The sequence below is a fragment of the Pogona vitticeps genome, chromosome 2, assembly GCF_051106095.1.
Source record: "Pogona vitticeps strain Pit_001003342236 chromosome 2, PviZW2.1, whole genome shotgun sequence".
NCBI lineage: Eukaryota > Metazoa > Chordata > Lepidosauria > Squamata > Agamidae > Pogona > Pogona vitticeps.
Genome location: NC_135784.1, coordinates 65,301,225 through 65,320,405, shown reverse-complemented (window position 1 = coordinate 65,320,405; position 19,181 = coordinate 65,301,225). Strand labels below are relative to the sequence as shown.

The 19,181-nt window shown below is 39.9% G+C and overlaps 1 protein-coding gene across 1 annotated transcript in view; it reads right to left on the bottom strand.

Annotated features, from left to right (window-relative positions):
- DENND6A (DENN domain containing 6A) overlaps positions 1-19,181 on the bottom strand; it is a 40,536-nt gene that overhangs the window by 13,174 nt on the left and 8,181 nt on the right. The window contains exons 2-14 of the mRNA XM_072989606.2: positions 19,102-19,140; positions 18,984-19,026; positions 16,587-16,699; positions 15,481-15,561; positions 14,820-14,925; positions 11,464-11,543; positions 9,750-9,812; positions 8,466-8,521; positions 7,561-7,683; positions 4,770-4,865; positions 2,187-2,281; positions 803-868; positions 653-717 (exon numbers count right to left, since the gene is read on the bottom strand). Coding sequence (XP_072845707.2) covers positions 653-717; positions 803-868; positions 2,187-2,281; positions 4,770-4,865; positions 7,561-7,683; positions 8,466-8,521; positions 9,750-9,812; positions 11,464-11,543; positions 14,820-14,925; positions 15,481-15,561; positions 16,587-16,699; positions 18,984-19,026; positions 19,102-19,140 — 1,026 coding nt within the window. The remainder of the gene's footprint in view (positions 1-652; positions 718-802; positions 869-2,186; positions 2,282-4,769; positions 4,866-7,560; positions 7,684-8,465; positions 8,522-9,749; positions 9,813-11,463; positions 11,544-14,819; positions 14,926-15,480; positions 15,562-16,586; positions 16,700-18,983; positions 19,027-19,101; positions 19,141-19,181) is intronic.

Sequence of the window (19,181 nt, the reverse complement as noted above, 5' to 3'; positions counted from 1 at the left end):
GATGAAATCTTGTGGCTAAGCCTAGTAAGTTCCACTAGAGTAAGCCCACTGAATCAGTGGACATTTGATGATTCAACTCTGCCCTAATTTCCATTGATTCAAATGCTCCTACTATAATTACAACTTCCTACAACTAAAAGTTGCAAGTAAAGTAGAGCTGGGTTTTTTTGATCCATGGAACATATGGAGAAACTGACTCACCAACTCCCTATCAATTCAATGGGTCTACTTTAGTTCAATTAACTAGGCTTAGCCACAGGATTCTAACCAGTTTCTGCTTATGGTCGCCTGCTTCATCAAGACTGTTACGAGAAAACATGGGATAACTCAATACTCAACTATACCATACCAGTACCAATGCCAGTGAATAAATCCAAAGAAGTGTACCAATATGCAGGTAACAGGGTACACAGCATAGGTTAGTCGCCTTCTCTGGACTTATACTGAGCATGTTTAAGGTTTATAAGTATCATGTATGAGAATTAAGTAGAAAGACCATTTTGCACAAAAGAGAACAGGAAGAAGAAAATGGTTTCCCTTAAAGAAGAGGATAAAAATCTGTGGGCTTTTTTTAGAAGTACATTCCATAAATTTCCTTCCCCCTCCCTAGCTCTGTTAATACAGTGCCTCAACAAATATTCTCAAATATTACCTTTTGTAACTGTTTTATGATTTCATCATCTCTGTTCAAGTATGGCTTATAAGATGTATAAACACCTAAAAAGAAAATAGGGGTTTTCTCTAATTTTGACCCACAAGAATATATAGCAACTAGTAAGTTTGCAAGGATGAAAGTTATTACCAGGTTTTGAATCCAAAGTCTTTAGGTTTTTCAGCTTTTTCACTTTCACCTGCTTTGGAATTTCACCTGCCATAATAAAGAGATGGCACATGAGACAGGTACTAGGATCTTAAGAGGCCAGCACATGGCCTTAAAATCCTAGGCCTAAAACGCTTTTGCATGTACACAGTGGAGCAGGAGTGTCAATATATTCATTCACACACATGTAAGCATATAGTGAACAGATTCTGTCTCCAAAAAACTATAAGACTGAGTATATGAAGTTTTAAAATGCAGTGTGCTACTTAAATAGCAAGTTACAGAAAGTTAAAAATTTTCAATATTGTCTAAAACAATGAAAGATTGTTTTTTAACCATTGTTTCTATATCTCAGAACAAACATCTGTCTCAAAAAGCCCAGGATTTTAAAAAGCAAACATATTTTACAGTTCCAGTTTGTTATCTCTAAGAATGCAGCCTTATATAACTGTTCGCTCAGCAAGGCAATTTACTAACTTGCATCAATCACTTTCCTTTTTTCACTGCCTACACACTAAAGACCTAACAGAATGGCAAGCCTGGGTGGGAGGAGGTCCCCGCCATCCAAGGACTTCTCATGGCAAACTTCACACATACCTCACTTATCAATAGTAGGCCATGAACACTTTATCTATGAGGCCATAGTTTTAACCCTTGGTTATCTCCAGTTAAAGCAGGAGAAGGACAAAGAGGGACACACAGCCCTCAAAGCTGCTTTTGTGAACCCAAGATGAGCCCCAACCAAAAACACAAACACAAAACAACCTTCAATAAATCTGCAACAAAATGAGGTGCAGTTTGGGTCACAAGAACCCTCACCTAATCCATGAAAGAACAGAGTGGAAGTGGACTTACAGCAACATTTGGTTTTAGTTTATTTGTAATTTTCCTGACTTTGTGGACTCGTGTGGCCTTCAGGAGGTTATGGGTATAGAAAACTGACTGCAGGCCCTCTGAAGTTGCCTTATTCTTCATGAAGGGTTCTGAGGCAGGAGGGCTGAAACTCTACCCAAGACTGAGCAGCCTTCACATACCTATGCAGTCTTGCAACAATGGGAGTTGCAGCCTAGCATATCTGTAGGGCAACAAGACAGAGAAGACAGGAGCAGACAATACTTGGCTCGACAGATCAATGGTATTTGTTACCATTTACCCCATTGCAGGGGGACAAAGAACGCCACAGCCTAAGCCTCAGGATGGATTCCCAGCACCTACATATGGTGCTGCCTTAAATTGGATAATGGTATAAATACTCACTCTTTCACATTATAAAGATGTGAGTCTGATGAAGGGCTTCTGCTCATATTGCTATCTGCAACCACCTATATTTTATTATTCTCTGTCAACTTTAGAACTGCTGTTTTACCTGACAATTTGAGGTCTCCTATTCGGATGATGTGTGGCCAGTGCTGCAGTGTTTTAGCAAAAAAAGGATTTGTTACTCCCAGAATGACAGAAGGCCTGAAATGTAGAAGACGCTTTCGTGAGATCTGTAATCTAGCCATAGATTCAACATTACTAAATTCAGGAAGAATTCTGCTGGGAAAAAAGAATACAAAGAGGTGTTTTCATGGCATACTGAGGATTGTGGTGCACACTAGGGTCCCTTTCATTCCTATAAGGATCTGTGACCCAGAAAAATTCTCATGCTCATGAAAATGAGAGGTTTTTTAATTTCCCCTTGCAACTTTCTGGGTAATTTCTTATGCTCTCCTAGACAGTCTCCTAACCCTATGGAGGTTAGGGGACTGTTTGGGATTTCTAAAGGACCAAGCAAAATTGGGGAACAACCAGGACCAGAGGACAAAACAAACATGCGCATATATACACTAGTATATAGCTCCAAAATGTTGAACTGTCGCTTATGAATTTATGTTTGGCCATGTATCCTTCAAGTTCTGATTTGTTTTTCCCTCTTAGATTTTTAGAACTTTAACATGTCTTTCTTAAATCTCTCAGTTCACTGCTCTAATATTACCCCACCTACTGCTCTTCAGGTGTTTTGAACAGCCAACATTCCCCACAACTGGCCATACCAACTGGGGAGACAGGTGGCAACTAAGACCAAGTTCTCTGAAAGAGACCATGTTTGGAAAGACTACATTACTGTAAACTTTTTAAAGTGACAGCATTCCAAAGAGATCCAAATAAAAGCATAAAAATTTTTCTGACTTTTAGGTTAGTGAAGCTTAAAACAGACACTGCTAAAGAATTTTGCTTATAAAACAGGGAAACTTAGACCCAAATATAAAATATTCAATAGAATTCACAGAGGAGGGCAGCAAACTATCTGAAATATGATAAACTGATCTTTTGCACCAGAATGGGTCATCATTCCAAACACTGCTTTGTTTCGGCAAGACTTGTTTGGGATAACACCATTTAAATTCTAAAAATAAATTGCTCACAAAGATGGTTTATTTCCTATGTTTGGATGTCCCCACCCCCACGCACATTATGTTCTTGCTAAAATGGGAATTTAAAATGGCACAGTTGCAACATAAGCTGCTGCACATTTTTGAGACGGACCAGTCAAGCTCAGGCAGTCAGTCTTACTCATCAATTTACTATAGGGGAAGGAAATACTGCAGCAAAAACACAGGGTTAATGCATTATCATGCCCCTCTATAACTATACATGAACACACACACAGAGACAGAGAGAGAGAGAGAGAGAGTACATATATGTATATGTGTACGCAAAATTTTTACCCTACTTTTCTCTTTAAAAAGGGCCCAAGGTGTCATTACCGACATTCTAACTTTTATTATAGGTAAGAATTTTTACTTAAAATCAGGATAGATTTCATGTAGCCGTAAGTCCATTTATAACCTCCTAGCATTCCTGAGCCCTCCCCACATAATATTTTTTTTGCTCAGAAGTCCTCCATTGGCCTTCTCTAGGGCATGGGTCCCCAACCCCTGGTCTGCGGCCTGGTGAGCGTCCATGGCCATGGGAGGACCGGGCTGCGGAGACAGATCTCCCCCCTGTGCACATTCTCCCCCCACCCCACATGCACAGCCTGCCACCTGCATGCATGGGTGCCCTGCCCACCCATGAGCGCACCCTGCCCCTTCACTCAAGCACACAAGCGCATTCCACCCCTTTATACATGCGCGCAAGCACACCCAGCCCCTCCATGAACACGCTCCACCCCTGTGCCCTGCCCCTCCACGAGCATGGGGGGGTCACCCCGTGAACAGACCCCACCCCACCCCCACAGTCTGCGACTCAGGAAAGGTTGGGCACCACTGTTCTAGGGAACAGTTTGCTCTGGCACCCCGGCACCCCTAAAGATTCTCAAATTTTTATTTTTATTTTTTTAAAAAATTCACTGAAAAACCACCTTTTTAATTGAAAGGTTTTTTCAGTTAACAATAATCAATTGTTGCAACCTTCATGGTAGATAACCACCACACACATTTCTATTTTTTTTTTTTAAAAAAGCATATTAGTTTGATGAGGTTCATGGCCCCTCACCTCTATACTCTTCAGAATGCAGCCCTCAGGCTACAGATAAATCTGATAAGTGTTTCTCAGTCCTGTTGAGATTGTGTATCCCTGATCTAAATAAAGGATTTCACAGTAGCCATGTACACAGAACTCCCATTATTGTAAGTTCTGTACAGTAGAAGATAATAAAGTTATATCAAGAAATCAGCTGCTTTCTATTTCCTGTTTTTGAACACTGGACTCAATGTAGTCAACTGCTGCAGAGCTGTAGAACTGAAGGACAAAGCCTTTGGTTAAGATTTCCAAAGCCAAAGTATCTAGCATATCCTTGGTTCCTTTAAGGCTGCAGTCCTTCATGCACTTGATCAGGATTAAGTCCCATTGAACCTAATGAGACATCCATCTTAGTAGAGATGCACACAATACTCTCTCAAGTCAGAATTATGACTGAAAAATTACTCTAAATGAACCAGTAATTGTAGTTCACCTTACTTACGGGGTTTGTGTACGAGTGGTATATTCTTTGAATTCACTGTCATGTATTGTAAAATAAGGCCTAAAATCACTGTAGTACTTCAAAGGTGAGATACAGCTGTGAAGAAAAGACACAGGAAGTCAAATCAAGTCATCTGTATGATGCTTACACTGTTGATCCAGGTAAGTCCTGTTATACTGTGGTTGTTTTATTTGTCATCTTTTAAAACAGATGTGCTGAACTAGTCAACCTATTACACTCATTCTCAAAGTAAGCATCTTTAAACATCCATACACCACAAAAAAGTCACCAACTGGCTTTGGGTAATTAAGGTTCACAGAAACTGAAGAAAATCTGGCATTCCGAATAAGAGGCTTCCACATGCGCAGTGGCCACGAAATGTCAACTAACCCACCGGTTCTTAACCTTGGGTTACTCAGGAGTTTTGGACTGCAACTCCCAAAAGCCTTCACCACCAACTGTGCTGGCTGGGGTTTCTGGGAGTTGCAGTTCAAAAACATCCGAGTAACAAAGGTTAAGAACCACTGAACTAACCTATACAGTGGGAATGCATGGAAAACTGGGGGGGGGGGGCTTTACAGGGAAGAGATCGGAATTATTTGTATACAAATACCCCCACACAGCTGGACTTAACAAGGGTCCGGCCCCCTGGCACTCGACCATTCACTCACATGTCCGGTGGCAGCAGCAGCCCCTCTCTTGCTTCCAATTGCTCCCAGAGCCCCGCTCAGCTAGCCCCACTCCTGGCAATAGGAGGGAGGATGAGTCCCTCTGCAAGGCTGCTGAGTCACTAGCCAAGCAGCGCTCTGGGCGCGATTGGGAGGAAGAGAGGGGCCACCAGTGCCGCCAGATGTGTGAGTGGACCCTCGTTAAGTCCATCCAGCTGTGTGGACAATACGAATACAGTGCTGCCTCGCAAGACGATTGCTTCGCATGACAATGAATTCGCTTTACGATGAGGTTTTCGGAACAATCTTGCGCTTCATTTAATGATGTTTCCTATGGGCGATTTTCGCTTAACGATGTTAGGGACCTTGCCTCGCAAGACGGTTAAATTTTAGGTCCCTGTTTTTCGCTTTATGATGTTTTTGACAGATTGGTCTTGCTTCGCTATACGAGTCTTTTAATGATCTCTGTTTCGTTAGACGGCTGTCTTCGCTTGGGAACCGCGTTTCGCTTAACAATGTTTCCAATGGCAATTTTTGCTTTACGATGACAATCCGTTCCCATTGAAACAGATTATCAGGTTTTCAATGCATTTCAATGGGAAAACGTGTTTCGCAAGACGATGTTTTCGCTTAACAGCGATTTTCGCGGAACAAATTAACATCGTCTTGCGAGGCACCACTGTACCCCTATCTTTAATCAGAATGGATTTTCCTCGAAAGGAAGATGGCTAGCTAGCTGAAAGCCCTGAACAAAAACAATCCACACTGCAGTGTTCTGTCGCTGGCCTCACTTGTTGTTTTAGTACAGTGGGGTCTTGACTTGAGAACTTAATCCGTATTGGAAGGCGGTTCTCAAGTCAAAAAGTCTGTAAGTCAAGTCTCCATTGACCTACAGTGCATTGAAAACCGATTAATCCCGTAACAGGCCGTTTTTGTTCCATATTGGTTTTTTTCTGGTCTTTAAGTCAAATCTCAGTCTGCAAGTCAAACCTAAATTTTGCAGCCAGAGAAGTCTGTAACTCAAAAAGTCTGTAAGTCAAGCCGTCTGTAAGTCAAGGGTCCACTGTACTATTTTTGAACACTGTTCTTGAAGGACTGAGATATAAATACTTTAACATAAACTATCTGACTTAGATGATTAACCAGTGTGTGGCAATTTTAATTAGCAGAACTGAAAGTTAAACTTACAAACTATCTTTTTTCAGATTATTTTGACACATGATTGTAATTAGGTAATTAAAAATGCTCATAGTAACTTTTCCTCTTCCACACAGCTGCTAGCTTTCAGTTATTGGCTGCAATCCAGTAGTAAGCCACTACTAGAGTTGGCCTATTTAAGTCAATGGAACTTACAGAGGGTTTGACTCACCAAATCCCCATTGATTCACCAGCTGTAGCTCACTATTGGACTTCAGCCACATAATTATAAATATTTCGCTTCAGTTATTAAGTACTGAAGACAAATACTTATCATTACATTAACTAACCCCATATCTTGAAAGATATGTGGTAATATGTAAATATAATTAATTAATTAGTTAAAAGATATCCTAAATCATCTTCATCCATGGATAGCTATATTATTATTGAAAAAGCTTCATTTAAAATGGCTATAGTAAGTATAGCTTATTAAGGCTACCAGATACTGGTGGTGAAAGAGAGTCCAGCTACTTCGATTACATAACATTTGACTGTATTATCTGTAAAGGAAAAATGCACATGTGCTAAAAAGCCTATGTTTAACAATTCAAAAGAAAGGATTACTTCGCTCAGTATAAAGAAGGTAACATTACAGCTTCCTGAATGTCTACGTCATTCTTTTATTTTCCAGTGAAGGAAAACCTTTGGAGGAAGCAAGTACCATTCTGGGACAGGTGGCAAGTAGTGAAGTGATTTGGGCAAGGAAGCCGAGGAAGATGTTTCCTCTGTCCATCAGCAGCTCTCCTCCTCCCAATAACACAAGGACGAAGCCACCTACATGTTTAAGTCTTCCTTCAATTCTGTGGGATAGCTTTTTTTAAAAAAAGAGCCTCAAAATTAAAGATTCTGCTACAGCCTTCTCATTCTGTGATTCATAGTGAGATCAGAGTCATGTAGCTTTTAAAATTCCTCCATATGCTTACCTTACAAGTGCCAACACAGTTTCTGAAGACTCGGATGGAGATGGTGCCATGACAACAAGCGGTTCCCCTAACAATACAAGCTCCCACAGCATCTGGATGTGAAAGAACACTGGCAAGAAACATCTGAAACAGATTGACAAAACCAATACTTTTAATTTTCACCCCCCCCCTCTGCTCCTGCTCTCTGTGTAAAGAAAAGAAGAGCAAACATGGAGAGAAGAAAATGTGCAACTGAAAATGTGACCTTGAGTCACGCCATCTTGTAGGTCTAACATTTGCAAGATTACCATGCCTTTCTTGAAGGGTGAAAAAGGCAGGAATGGAAGCACTATGGAGACAGAACTGTGTGCAGAATTAAGAGTCAAAGGCCAGCCAAACACCAGCACTCCTGCTTTGGTGAGGCCATAGCCACAAACAGAAATATTCGAATCACTGGCAGCAACATGAAGAGTTTATAAACGAAGTAAAAAGCTCTTTGCATATGACTCAAAGAGTGTGGACCACAGACATGAGGAGAGCACAAGTACAATGCAATTTCCAAACCCTACAATGGTAGCCTGCAACAGGTGTTTATTTTACAATTACGTGTTGAAAGGTCTCTTTTACTATCTATGGGCATCTACTGTACTTTCTCTGCTTACTCAGAAGGAATGACCACTCCACTCCTTTTTTCCTTAAAACAGTATCTTGACATTATTGTCATCCATAACTTACAGAGATTGCATAACTTACAATAATGGCTATAAACACACACTCCATCAACATGTTTGATAAGAGACTGTCAGCAAATATGTCTCTTATATTTAATACATCTTTGCAAGCTCAGCAATTAAAACCCTCCTGAAACCAGCTCGGATGGGCTGTGTCAGCTTCAGAATTTTGGAAAGATGGTTAAAAATTTTTACCTGAAGAGATCTACTTCATGGACTGTAGGTAAAGCAATGGAAACCTGTGTATCCACCTGAAAAAACAACAGCTTTTGATTGGAACACTGGCAGACAACAAAGTAAAAAGCTGAGTGAACTAGAAGCAAGCAGAAGGTAAATTTTGTATGGAGGGTACTGTAAACCCTGTTCAGTGCTTGTGTTTAAAACAAATGACTTTGCTCTAAATTTTTAAATTCTAACTCCTATATCGGGCTCCAGCTGGTAAAAACTGGTTTCTACCAAAAATAAAACTAGAACTAATTTACCCCAAAACAGTGTGCACCAGGCAAATTTAACAACTATGACCTCTTATGCTGAACCTATGAAAGAACAATGTAGGTTGCCAATCACTTGGTTCTCCACAGAGAGTAATATTTGTTTACAAAAATGCCTGGCTGCCTTTATAGCTATCATAACTGTATCTTCCTACATTGTCTACATTTCTAATTCCAGAGAAATGTCTGAATCCCCACACAGTGCACGCTTGGGGGAGGGAAAATCTAATTACCAAGTGTAGTACAGTGGATAGAATAATAGCTTAGGACTCAAGAGACCTGTGCTTGATTCCCTGGCTCTGCCATACAAACTCACTGGAGGTTGGAATTGGCAAAAAACTCCTTAAATATCTCAATTACATTGAAAACCCTTTACGGACGTTGTAAGTTACAGTACGTCTTATTTGATGGTACACAACGAACCCAATTATACTTGATTTGACAAAGCAATACAGAAAACTATCTGGGAATACGAAAGGAACAAGCTACAGAATTTCACCATTCCTGTCCTACTGGTAAATTAACTGGCATCCAAAACTAGTGGAATGCATGTAAAAATGGTTTGGTAAGTTAAATGTTACTAAGATAGGATGTCTTGTACAGCAATGAGACAGGGAAGAAGAAAAGCAGCAAGAAGAGAGTGGGAAAAAGCAGGCAAAAAGAAAGATGTGGAAAGGGGTGAGTTTTTAAGAGAAGATGGAAGGGGCAGGGCTAACATGCTCCTCCGCACCTTTTACAGTATAGCTCAACAGGGATTTTGTTTTGGTAAAGAAGGCAACATGAAATAATGCTTACTGTAAGTTACTTTTGCAAAAGCATTTGCCAAAGTTTCCACTTTCAGATTGGCCTGCTATTTTTTCGTACATGCTGCTTTACTGTGACTCCACAGAATACACACTCCCTTGCAAGTATAGACTGACATGTCTAGAAATGAAACATTAATGCCAGTCTCTTGTTTCAAGGAAGTAGTACATGGCTGGTGAATTACCTGGTGTGTGGACTGTAACACTTGGGTTGTTCCAGGCTTGTCATGGCATGTAGGAATCCGCACCTTATGGAAGAGACATAATACTTCAGATTAGTAGCCTAGATAGAATTAAACATTGGCCAGAATCATACTAGTTGGCTGGGTCAATATAAAGTGCAGCAGTGAATTGCCATTCGTTAATACATTGTTCCTTGTATCCCTCCGTGTGTACCAGTTGTATGAGTTGGTACATAACAAGAGACACAAGCAATCATGATGGTACCAAGATATAATATCAAACACCAGAATGTGATGAACAGTCTTTTCATGTCTGAGTGTCAGAATGTCGGCTTGGTGCTGAAGAGAGGAACATCCCTCACTCAAGAAAGTGTGCCTGTCTAAGAAGGGGATATTCTCCCCACAGATGATAGTCTTTTTTGAAAAGAGTCATATAGACCAAAAACAATGAGAATAGCATGGAGGGACTTTTTTTAGGATAACAAGAAAGAAGCTGAGAACCAGAGGAAAAATATGGAAAAAATCAAAGAAACCACATTGTTCAGCAAACACCCAGAAATCTTCAGAGAAGCCTTCCTTCAAAGCTGCTTGTATGGTGGATGAAAAGCAACTGACTACAACAGGTGCTAAGGCACACTTTTGCACATAGGAGAGGGGAGAGACAGGGTGCCTTCCCAAAGCTGTTCAGCTCTAGAAGATCCTGCAATGAGTTCTGTGCAGGCACAAAACTTATCTGTGTTATTAATCAGCCCAGGTCAGCCCGCAAAGAAGAACTTGGAGTTGGTGTAACTTTTTTTCCATTCAACTCTTTAAAATGAGAGACAGCTTTTATCTTCTGTGAAACAAACTTTTGGGGGAAAGTAAAGGAAAAACACAGCTGCTTCATCCCCTTATGGAAAAAGACCTGCAGAGCTTAGCCCAAATCAGCAATTCCAATACTGGACCATGCTGTTAGTATGAATACAAATGACAGTGTACAACATGATCCAGCCAAACTTCACTGTCAGACAATATAAAGCAGTGGTTCTTAACCTTTGTTACTCGGATGTTTTTGAACTGCAACTCCCAGAAACCCCAGCCAGCACAGTTGGTGGTGAAGGCTTCTGGGAGTTGCAGTCCAAAACTCCTGAGTAACCCAAGGTTAAGAACCAGTGGTATAAAGCATGCATTTAAATAATCTGCACTTGAATGAACTGAATTTTAAATGTGCTAAAATTTAGCTCACCCTACAGTGGTTGGCTCCATTTGAGGAAGAAGGGGAAACAATGCTACTTTTAATTGAAGAGTCAAACAGAAAAATATCAAGTTGTTGACCGTCTTAGCACTGCAAATTTTATACACACAAACATTCACTCACTCACTCTCTCTTTGGAAATATTTGTTTCTTCCTTCTCTTATAAGTATGAAATCAATGACCAGAATCCTATGAACAGTTGAAGGAGGCTTACATTACTTGCTACAGCTAATTCCAACTAACTGATGAGGTGGTGGGGTGCACAACTGAGCCATGTCTTGGCATCTGATCAGTCAGCCAAAAATTAGCTGCAATAAGGTACTTAAACCTTAAGTGAAGATTAACAAGATTCTGGCTGAGGTATATGTATAGGACTATGGTTTTGAATAAGAGGTCCTTGACACTGTTACACACAAGATAAACAATAAAATCAAGGAACAATTGTCTGAACTCAAACAACAAAACCAGGAGTTTTAATTTTACCTTAATTACAATGCCCATAATGGGCAAAAGTAGTGTTTTCCCTGGGATTGGTGGTGGCCATCGATCAATATCACTGCAAGCTTAAAAACAGTTATCAGTATTAACCAGTTTTGAACATAAAACACCACAGTCAAAAAAACTATAATGCTACATTTACATGTCTTATATTTCCTAAACTCACTGCAAATGCCAGTATCTCCCACCCAACCTTCAAATGGAACCAAACTAATGACAACCAGAGTGCATCACTTTGGCTTCTTGGCATGATGGTCCACCCCAAAATTGCACAGGACATTTTGTAGATAGTTTTGGCTGGAACCAAAATGCAACTCCAGCTTGGCAGAGGACAACACTGGCAATTATAGGCCCGTTCACCAATGTTTTTTTCCTCAGCAAGTTAGTTGAGAGGGTGGCGGCCAATCAGCTTCAGGCTCTGCCATGGCACGGAGATGGCATTGGTTGCCCTGCTGGATGACCTACTTAGGGAAGCTGACAGGGGGGGGAACATCCTTGTTGGTTCTCCTTGATATCGCGGCTGCCTTTGATACCGTTGACCACGGTATCCTCCTGGAAAGGCTCTCCGAGTTGGGGACTGGTGTCCTTGCTCTCGCTTGGCTCTGGTCCTTCTTGGAGAGTTGGCTCCAGAGAGTTCAGCTTGGGGAGAATGTATCAGCCCTATGGTCCCTCAATTGCAGGGTACTGCAGGGTTCGATCATCTCCCTAATGCTGTTTAACATATATATGAGGCTCTCTGTGTCTGTTTGTGTCTGTGTGTCTGTGCGTGTGTGTGTCATCCAGGGATGTGGAGCTTCATGTCACAAATATGCTGATGACACCCAGCTCTACACCTCCTTTATTCCATCTACAGTGGATGCTGTTCCATCCCTTGAACGCTGCCTGGAGACTGTCCTACAATGGATGAAGTTGAATGGTATGAGGTTGAACCCTGATAAGACAGAGGTCTTGCGGGTGGGTGTTCCCAATGTCAGTGGTTTGGGGAACTCCCTCTCTTCAGTGGGGAACGACTCTCACCACAAAAAATGTGGTTCACAGTTTGGGGGTCCATCTTGAACTGGTGCTTACCATGGAGATCCAGGTAGCATCCGTGGTTTGATCTGCCCATTTACATCTTTGGCGGATCTCCCAGCTGCGTCCCTATCTAGATGTGGGGGCGCTCACCACGCTGGTCCATGTGCTTGTAATCTAAAGAATAGACTACGGTAATGCTCTCTATGTGAGGGCATTTTTGAGACCGTGGACTGGTTTGGGGGGTGCACTCTGTGCACAGGGGGGCAGGGATACCCCCCACGCTCATGGGGGGGCGCAACATGCCCCCTGTGCAAGTGCAGCTCTCAGCTCTTACTTGTCTGTTTTTATTTTATTTTTTAAAAAGTATATGATGCTTGAAACCCAAGGACCTTATTTTCAACTCTTCAGGTGACAATGTTGTGAAGCATCTATGCTGTCTAGTTCTGAATACAATTATGGAAAAAGCATGACTTTGGTGGGCCAAGATGACCCAGCAGAATGGAGGAGGGTTAAAGAGCTCTACCAACAAAATTCAATCTGTTTTTGTTTGTAAACATCTGAGCTGCCCAAAAAGATAAAACATCCATTTACAAGGCAACTGATGCAATAGAAACATACACAATAATATACTATTAATAAAACAACAAAAATAATATTAATATAAACCAACAATAAACATTTCAAGCCCAGACTGTAGTAAAATCCTAGGCACAAAGAGAGTTTAATTCAAGCAGGACTCTGGCACTTAAATTTTCCTACAGAGATGTTGTTCCTTTTTACTGATGTGTTTTTAATTATACTTGTTCTATACAGTGGTGCCTCGCTTAACGAGCGCACCATACAACGGCGAAATCGCATAGCGATCCCTTTTTTGGGATCGCTAATGCGATCGCTCAACGACTTTTAGATAGGGCGAAACTCACTTTGCGAAGATCGGTAAGCGTTTCACTTACCGATCTTCGCAAAACGAAGCCCCGACGATCAGCTGTTCGGTGGACAAAATGGCCGCCGGAAGCCCCAAAATGGCCGCGCGCAGCGTTTTCGCGCCCTCCCCTCGCTTAACGAGGGCGCGAAAATGGCTGCCGACCATAGGAAACTTCGCTGAACGGTGAGTAAAGGAGCCTTTTGGAACGCATTAAACGATGTTTAATGCGTTCCAATGGCTTTCCCTGTCCCGTTCAGCGATGTTTCGCTATAGCGAAGGTTAATCCGGAACGGATTAACCTCGCTATGCGAGGCACCACTGTATTGTATTTGTAATTTATTGTAAAGTGCCTTTTCTTTCTAGAGATATAAAACCAACAAAGGTAAGGTATACATTAAATTTTTTTAAGCCAGCACCTTAAAATGAACTCTGAAACCAGGAACAAATGTGGAACGGGTATCATATGGCCCAATCATTTTTCCCCACTAACACATAAAACACTGTGCAATAGTCCAAACTGCATGTTCCTAGCACAATATCAATCCACTCCAGATAGGGACAAGAACCACTCGCTGTAAGACCATGCCATTTAAATCCAACCCAGATAAGTGATCCAAGAGCATACCATGAGGAGTGGTATCAAAAGCTACTGAGAAGTACAGAAAAACCAACACACGATTGTTAACATGATTGATGACGTGTTCCTTCACATACATCATCAATCATGTTAACAAAGACTCATAACTTGGTCTGAAATTAGCAGCATCCAACATTTCCTGGAAGAAAGGGGCTACCACATAATCCAACATCTTGCCCAAGGATGGCAAACTCTTATTAATGTCCACAAGCCAGGACTACAAGTAAGCACTTTGTCCATGTCCTTTAAGTCTACAAAGTGAAAGGTAACAGCACGGCCAGACTCTGTCAAAAGCAGCATCTATGTCGTCACAGATACAAAAAACTGCTTAATCTGCATAATCTCCAAACAGATCATCCACAGCAGATAACTAACAGGATTCAAGCTGCTGCATTCCAGGGCTTATAAACAAGAGGCTTTAACCATGCAAGAGAGCTCTGGAGGATGATGAGTGGATCCAACAGGAGTAGAGAAGAAAGATCTCTTTACCAGCATCACTGTCACACAATAAACTGTCACCATGTTTAATCTTATCCATCTGATGATATCAAACCAACTAGGCCACTCCCTCTATTTGCTACCCAATTACTCCCTGCCAGCCTACATACAAGTACCCTAAAGACCTACAAATCTTTACTGATGTTCTGATTTGGAAACCACAGATTCATGGCATTCTTCTTTTACCAGAAATTCTAGGTTAGTACAAATGTACTATACATTTAACAATATGAACCTTTGAAAAATACACAGTCAGTTATTACGAACCTGCTTCCAAATAAGGATCATTCTTCTCAAAATATTCAGGTGCAATTTGTCCAAGCACAGTATGAAAAAAGTGGATATAAGGCAGCTTGCTGATGAGAACTAAAGACTTGGACAGGAGAAACAAATAAATAAATCCATGTTTAATTATTGATTGCTTGATTGAATTGAATTGATTTATACACCTCCCCATTAGTGTAATGCACTATTCTGGGCTGTGAACAATTGATAAAATCAGACAAACCAAGACAAAAACAGTGAAAATGACAAAGATAGAGTCAACTCATAAAAATTCAAAAACTGGATGGCGCAATATTTCTATAATCATTCAGCAGGGCACAAGGTGAAATTCATACAAGGTTGCAATGAAAAGTGTCTCTGAAAGCTAGTTGAACTCCCTTCCATATGCTTTTTCCTCCTGCAGTGTTCCAGATCCTTTTTTTTTTTGCTAACTTTTGCCTGGAACTTTGTATGTTGGTGGCTTTAAAAATGTACCAACAGTAAAACTGCCAACTAATAACACAATCTGCATTTAAACTGATTTTTTTACTTGTTTTTACTTATGTATTAACACAATTTCAGCCATGCTGTACTGCAAGTATTACTATTACTTCTGAATATTGTTCTAAGCCACTATAATTACTCTTCCTAAAATGAAAATTACCTTTTGGAAGTAACCTCTTTTTAATGCTTTGTCTTGCACTTGTCTGAAATACACATAACCATAATAATATGCAGGATCCCTCTGTAAAGAAAAGCAAAAATATTCCATAATGCTTCATACTTATAGGACAAGGCTGAAAATTTAGATGATCGCACATTTGTTCCTTATGAATGCCTTTATCACATGTTCTCAAAAAAATTGTCAGTTCCTGATAATTATAATTTTCATTACTATTATCTATGTCAGTGTAAATTCAGCTCCCAACACCTAGATGTTGCATCGAACAAATGACGGAAAGAAAGTGTGTGTGGTTTAGTAGAACTGCTGCTTAATTATGCTTTATTTTACACAATCTCTTATCAGAATTCTACTGTAGATTTATGCCACCAAAAGCATAACTGCATACATCATGGTGGCTAATATTTACTGCACACCAAATTGTGTGGCTGCCACACAACCAGAAATGCAAGTGGCAACTTGTTAATTAGTAACAATTTTCCATCACAATTTATGCAATTACATTCATGCCCTTAAGCCCTAATAGGATTCTGACTTCTGTACTGTAGCAATTCTGATGTACTATGAATAAAGACCATTCTACTTAAATTTGTTAGCAAGCTTACTAAGAAATAAATAACATTATTTGATTCAAACTAAAATTGATGTTTTTCTCCCCATCTAGCTTGATGTTTTATATGTATTTAAAATTTTAAAAAATCTTCCAAATTATTACATTCAGTATTCAAACCACTAAGATTTTAATACCGAGTTTCTTACTGGGCTATTTACCAATAGTCAACAGCAACAGCTGCAAAATTTTCATATAAGCTTCCATATTTTGCTGCCATTGGTAAATTTCAGTAATGTTCTATGTCCAACTGAGACGCAAACTAATGTTAACCCTAGTGTCTTTCTCGAATTCTTTGCAATAACCAAAGGCTGACTGGCCGACAATGTTCCCTGAAGACAAGAGATCCAAATATATCAGAAAGAGGGGAAAAAAACACTGCCATCTTTGGCCAAAAGAGAACAAATTATTTATTATTTATTTATTCTATTTATACCCCGCCTATCTGGTCGAAACGACCACAAATTACTTTTCCAACCTTCAAGCAAATGGGTAGATCTCTGTCAAACTGGTCCAGGAGACAATGCCACGAAAGCTTTCTGCTAGAAGATTGCCGAAACCTAAAACAAAACTGTGTGTCTCCAAGGCATCCTAGGCCAAAAAAGGAAAGAGGAGGGGAAAAAAACATATATTATGTTGAACTCAAAATATGTCTGATGAAAATATTATAACCTCTGTGTTCTCAGCAGGCACTTGCCAGGACATACTGAGGATTTTAAAAACTAAACTAATCCCAACTGAAGAGATCAAGCATTGTACCATCATTTGGGGATGATACATGCAGAGTAATCACAGCCCTTGGAGAAAAACCAAGGGCTTTGAAAGGATGCTGTAGGCTTGCTATTTTCTGCTGGGGTAGCCTGAGCACAACCGCATGATTTCCTACTGGGCACGGGCTGCAACATACCATAGCAAATATTACCAATATTACTTTTCTCTCTGGGCAGAAAAAGAATTTGCTGGTTTGTATGTAACAGTAAGAGAGGATTCTGGAGAATTCTTATTGAAAACAAGCAAGTGAAGAAATATTTGTTCTTGGCTTATGGCTTGTTAGGACAACAACACTGGAGATCCTGATTCAGATACGACACTAAACAAAGCACAAAAGGGAGCTTCCTAGTTTATTTAGTCACTCCCGATGGCAAGAGCATCCAGCAGGAAACAATCAGGCAACCAGCATCAATCCTGCCTTCTTGTTATGTGTGAACCAATGCACATACAGAGTATGTACCAGTCCCGGCTTTATCTGAACAGAAGGTGACAGATCCCACTTTTTTCTTCTAGTCTAAAATGTTTTCAATACACCTTGATGTTTTGTAGTCAAATGCAGCAATTAAGTTATTTGATTACTTTATGAAAAGCCATGGGATGAAAACATATTGGATAGCCTGGCATAAATCTCCATTGATAAATTTATACTGGGAAAGTAGTTCACCCCCTACATACAAAACTTAACATGTTGGGGACAATCCAACCAGTGTTAAGCACACTGAAACAACAATGTGAGCTGAAAAAATTCCCATTGTTTTGTTTCTTTTCAAATTTTTAAAATGTCAGTAAGTGTATTGTTTCATAACATTCATTAGCAACAACCATTGTTGCATACAGCCAGCAGAACAAGCTCTTCCCTTCCTCATTTCTTCAACGTTTGCATGTCCTCTGAAAAGTTTATTTGGGGTACTGTGGAGACAGCTACTGAACACTGTAGGTTGTGTCTTATAGGACTTATAAAGTGGAAAGGAACAGCTGAAAGTTAGACAGAGAAATCTTGCAGTGGTTGCACAATGTTCCAAATTCCAGCAAGCCTACAGCACGATGAAAAAGTTCAGTAGCTTCCCCCAACCCTCTTGAAAGGTTGTTTGGAGCATTCTAGAACCAAGAGAACCTTAATGGGAGGGAGACGAAAAAAAGGTACAGATACAATCTTATCTTTAAAAGGAAGGGAAAAGGAAGAAACCAACCTTATTTGGCTGCAAGTGTAAGCACTGTGATGGTAGATGCTGTTTTTTGGTGTGAAATGCAATACTATCAACCTTCTCATCATTCAGGCTCAACTTACTTCTCATTTACTGGCCAAAATCCTGTTAGTGTAGTAAACAGCACTAATATGGGCCCACTGAATCAACCAAGTTTATAGAGGACCAGAATCACTAAATCCCCACTGTAGGATCTACCTTTGTATGATTTACAGTACTATGCTCAGCAACAAGATTTTGGTCACTATCTGTAGCAAAATTATAATTCAATGCACTACCTGTTTTCTCTTTTGGTTGCAGAATGTTAATTAAGTTGAGAATACTGTAGATGCACACATCATAGAAACTTGGCCATCCCTTCGTAACAGAAGCAGTAATATGACTTTTATGCATACTTCGATAAATTAAAAGGCTAAAAGTCTATTTCTTTAAAATAAACTAAAAATTTAGGAAAAGGGCTTTGAATTTCTTTGAGAAAACATGACTCCAGTAAACTTTACATGTTCTAGGAAACAAAACATCAGAAGATACACACCATGTACATAATTTCTGTCACCATTTATAATTCCATGTTCCCAATATTTAAAGAAATTTCTTTTAATATATACCAGGTGCAGCACTTCTAAATCTAAGCAGAGGAATAATCATTTCCAGCAATTCAACGACCTAATTCTCCCTCAACTGTTGTTTGTACATACGGCACATTGTTATTCTCAATTCTCTACATGCCTCAGGTGGGACAAACAGGTATATATACAGCATATTTTTTATCATACGCCTCCTATTCCACTTATTAATACATAACATTAACCGGAATAAAAATACTAATGGCACACAACTTAAGCAGCAGTATTTCATTTTACATCAATACACAACATGCATATCTAATAAATAATTACCTGAATTGGAATCTGGGAAAGACAAATAGCAAATATTGGTTTTCTAGGGAAGAAAAATAAAAGTTATATTTTGAAAGGGAAAGGTACTTTATAAAAGTCTCTTGAAACTTGTACTCACCTCTTTATCTGTAAGCTTTGCATGCTGAGGGTATATTACCTGAAAATTATAAAGCTTGCATTAGTTGGGAAAAGTACAGT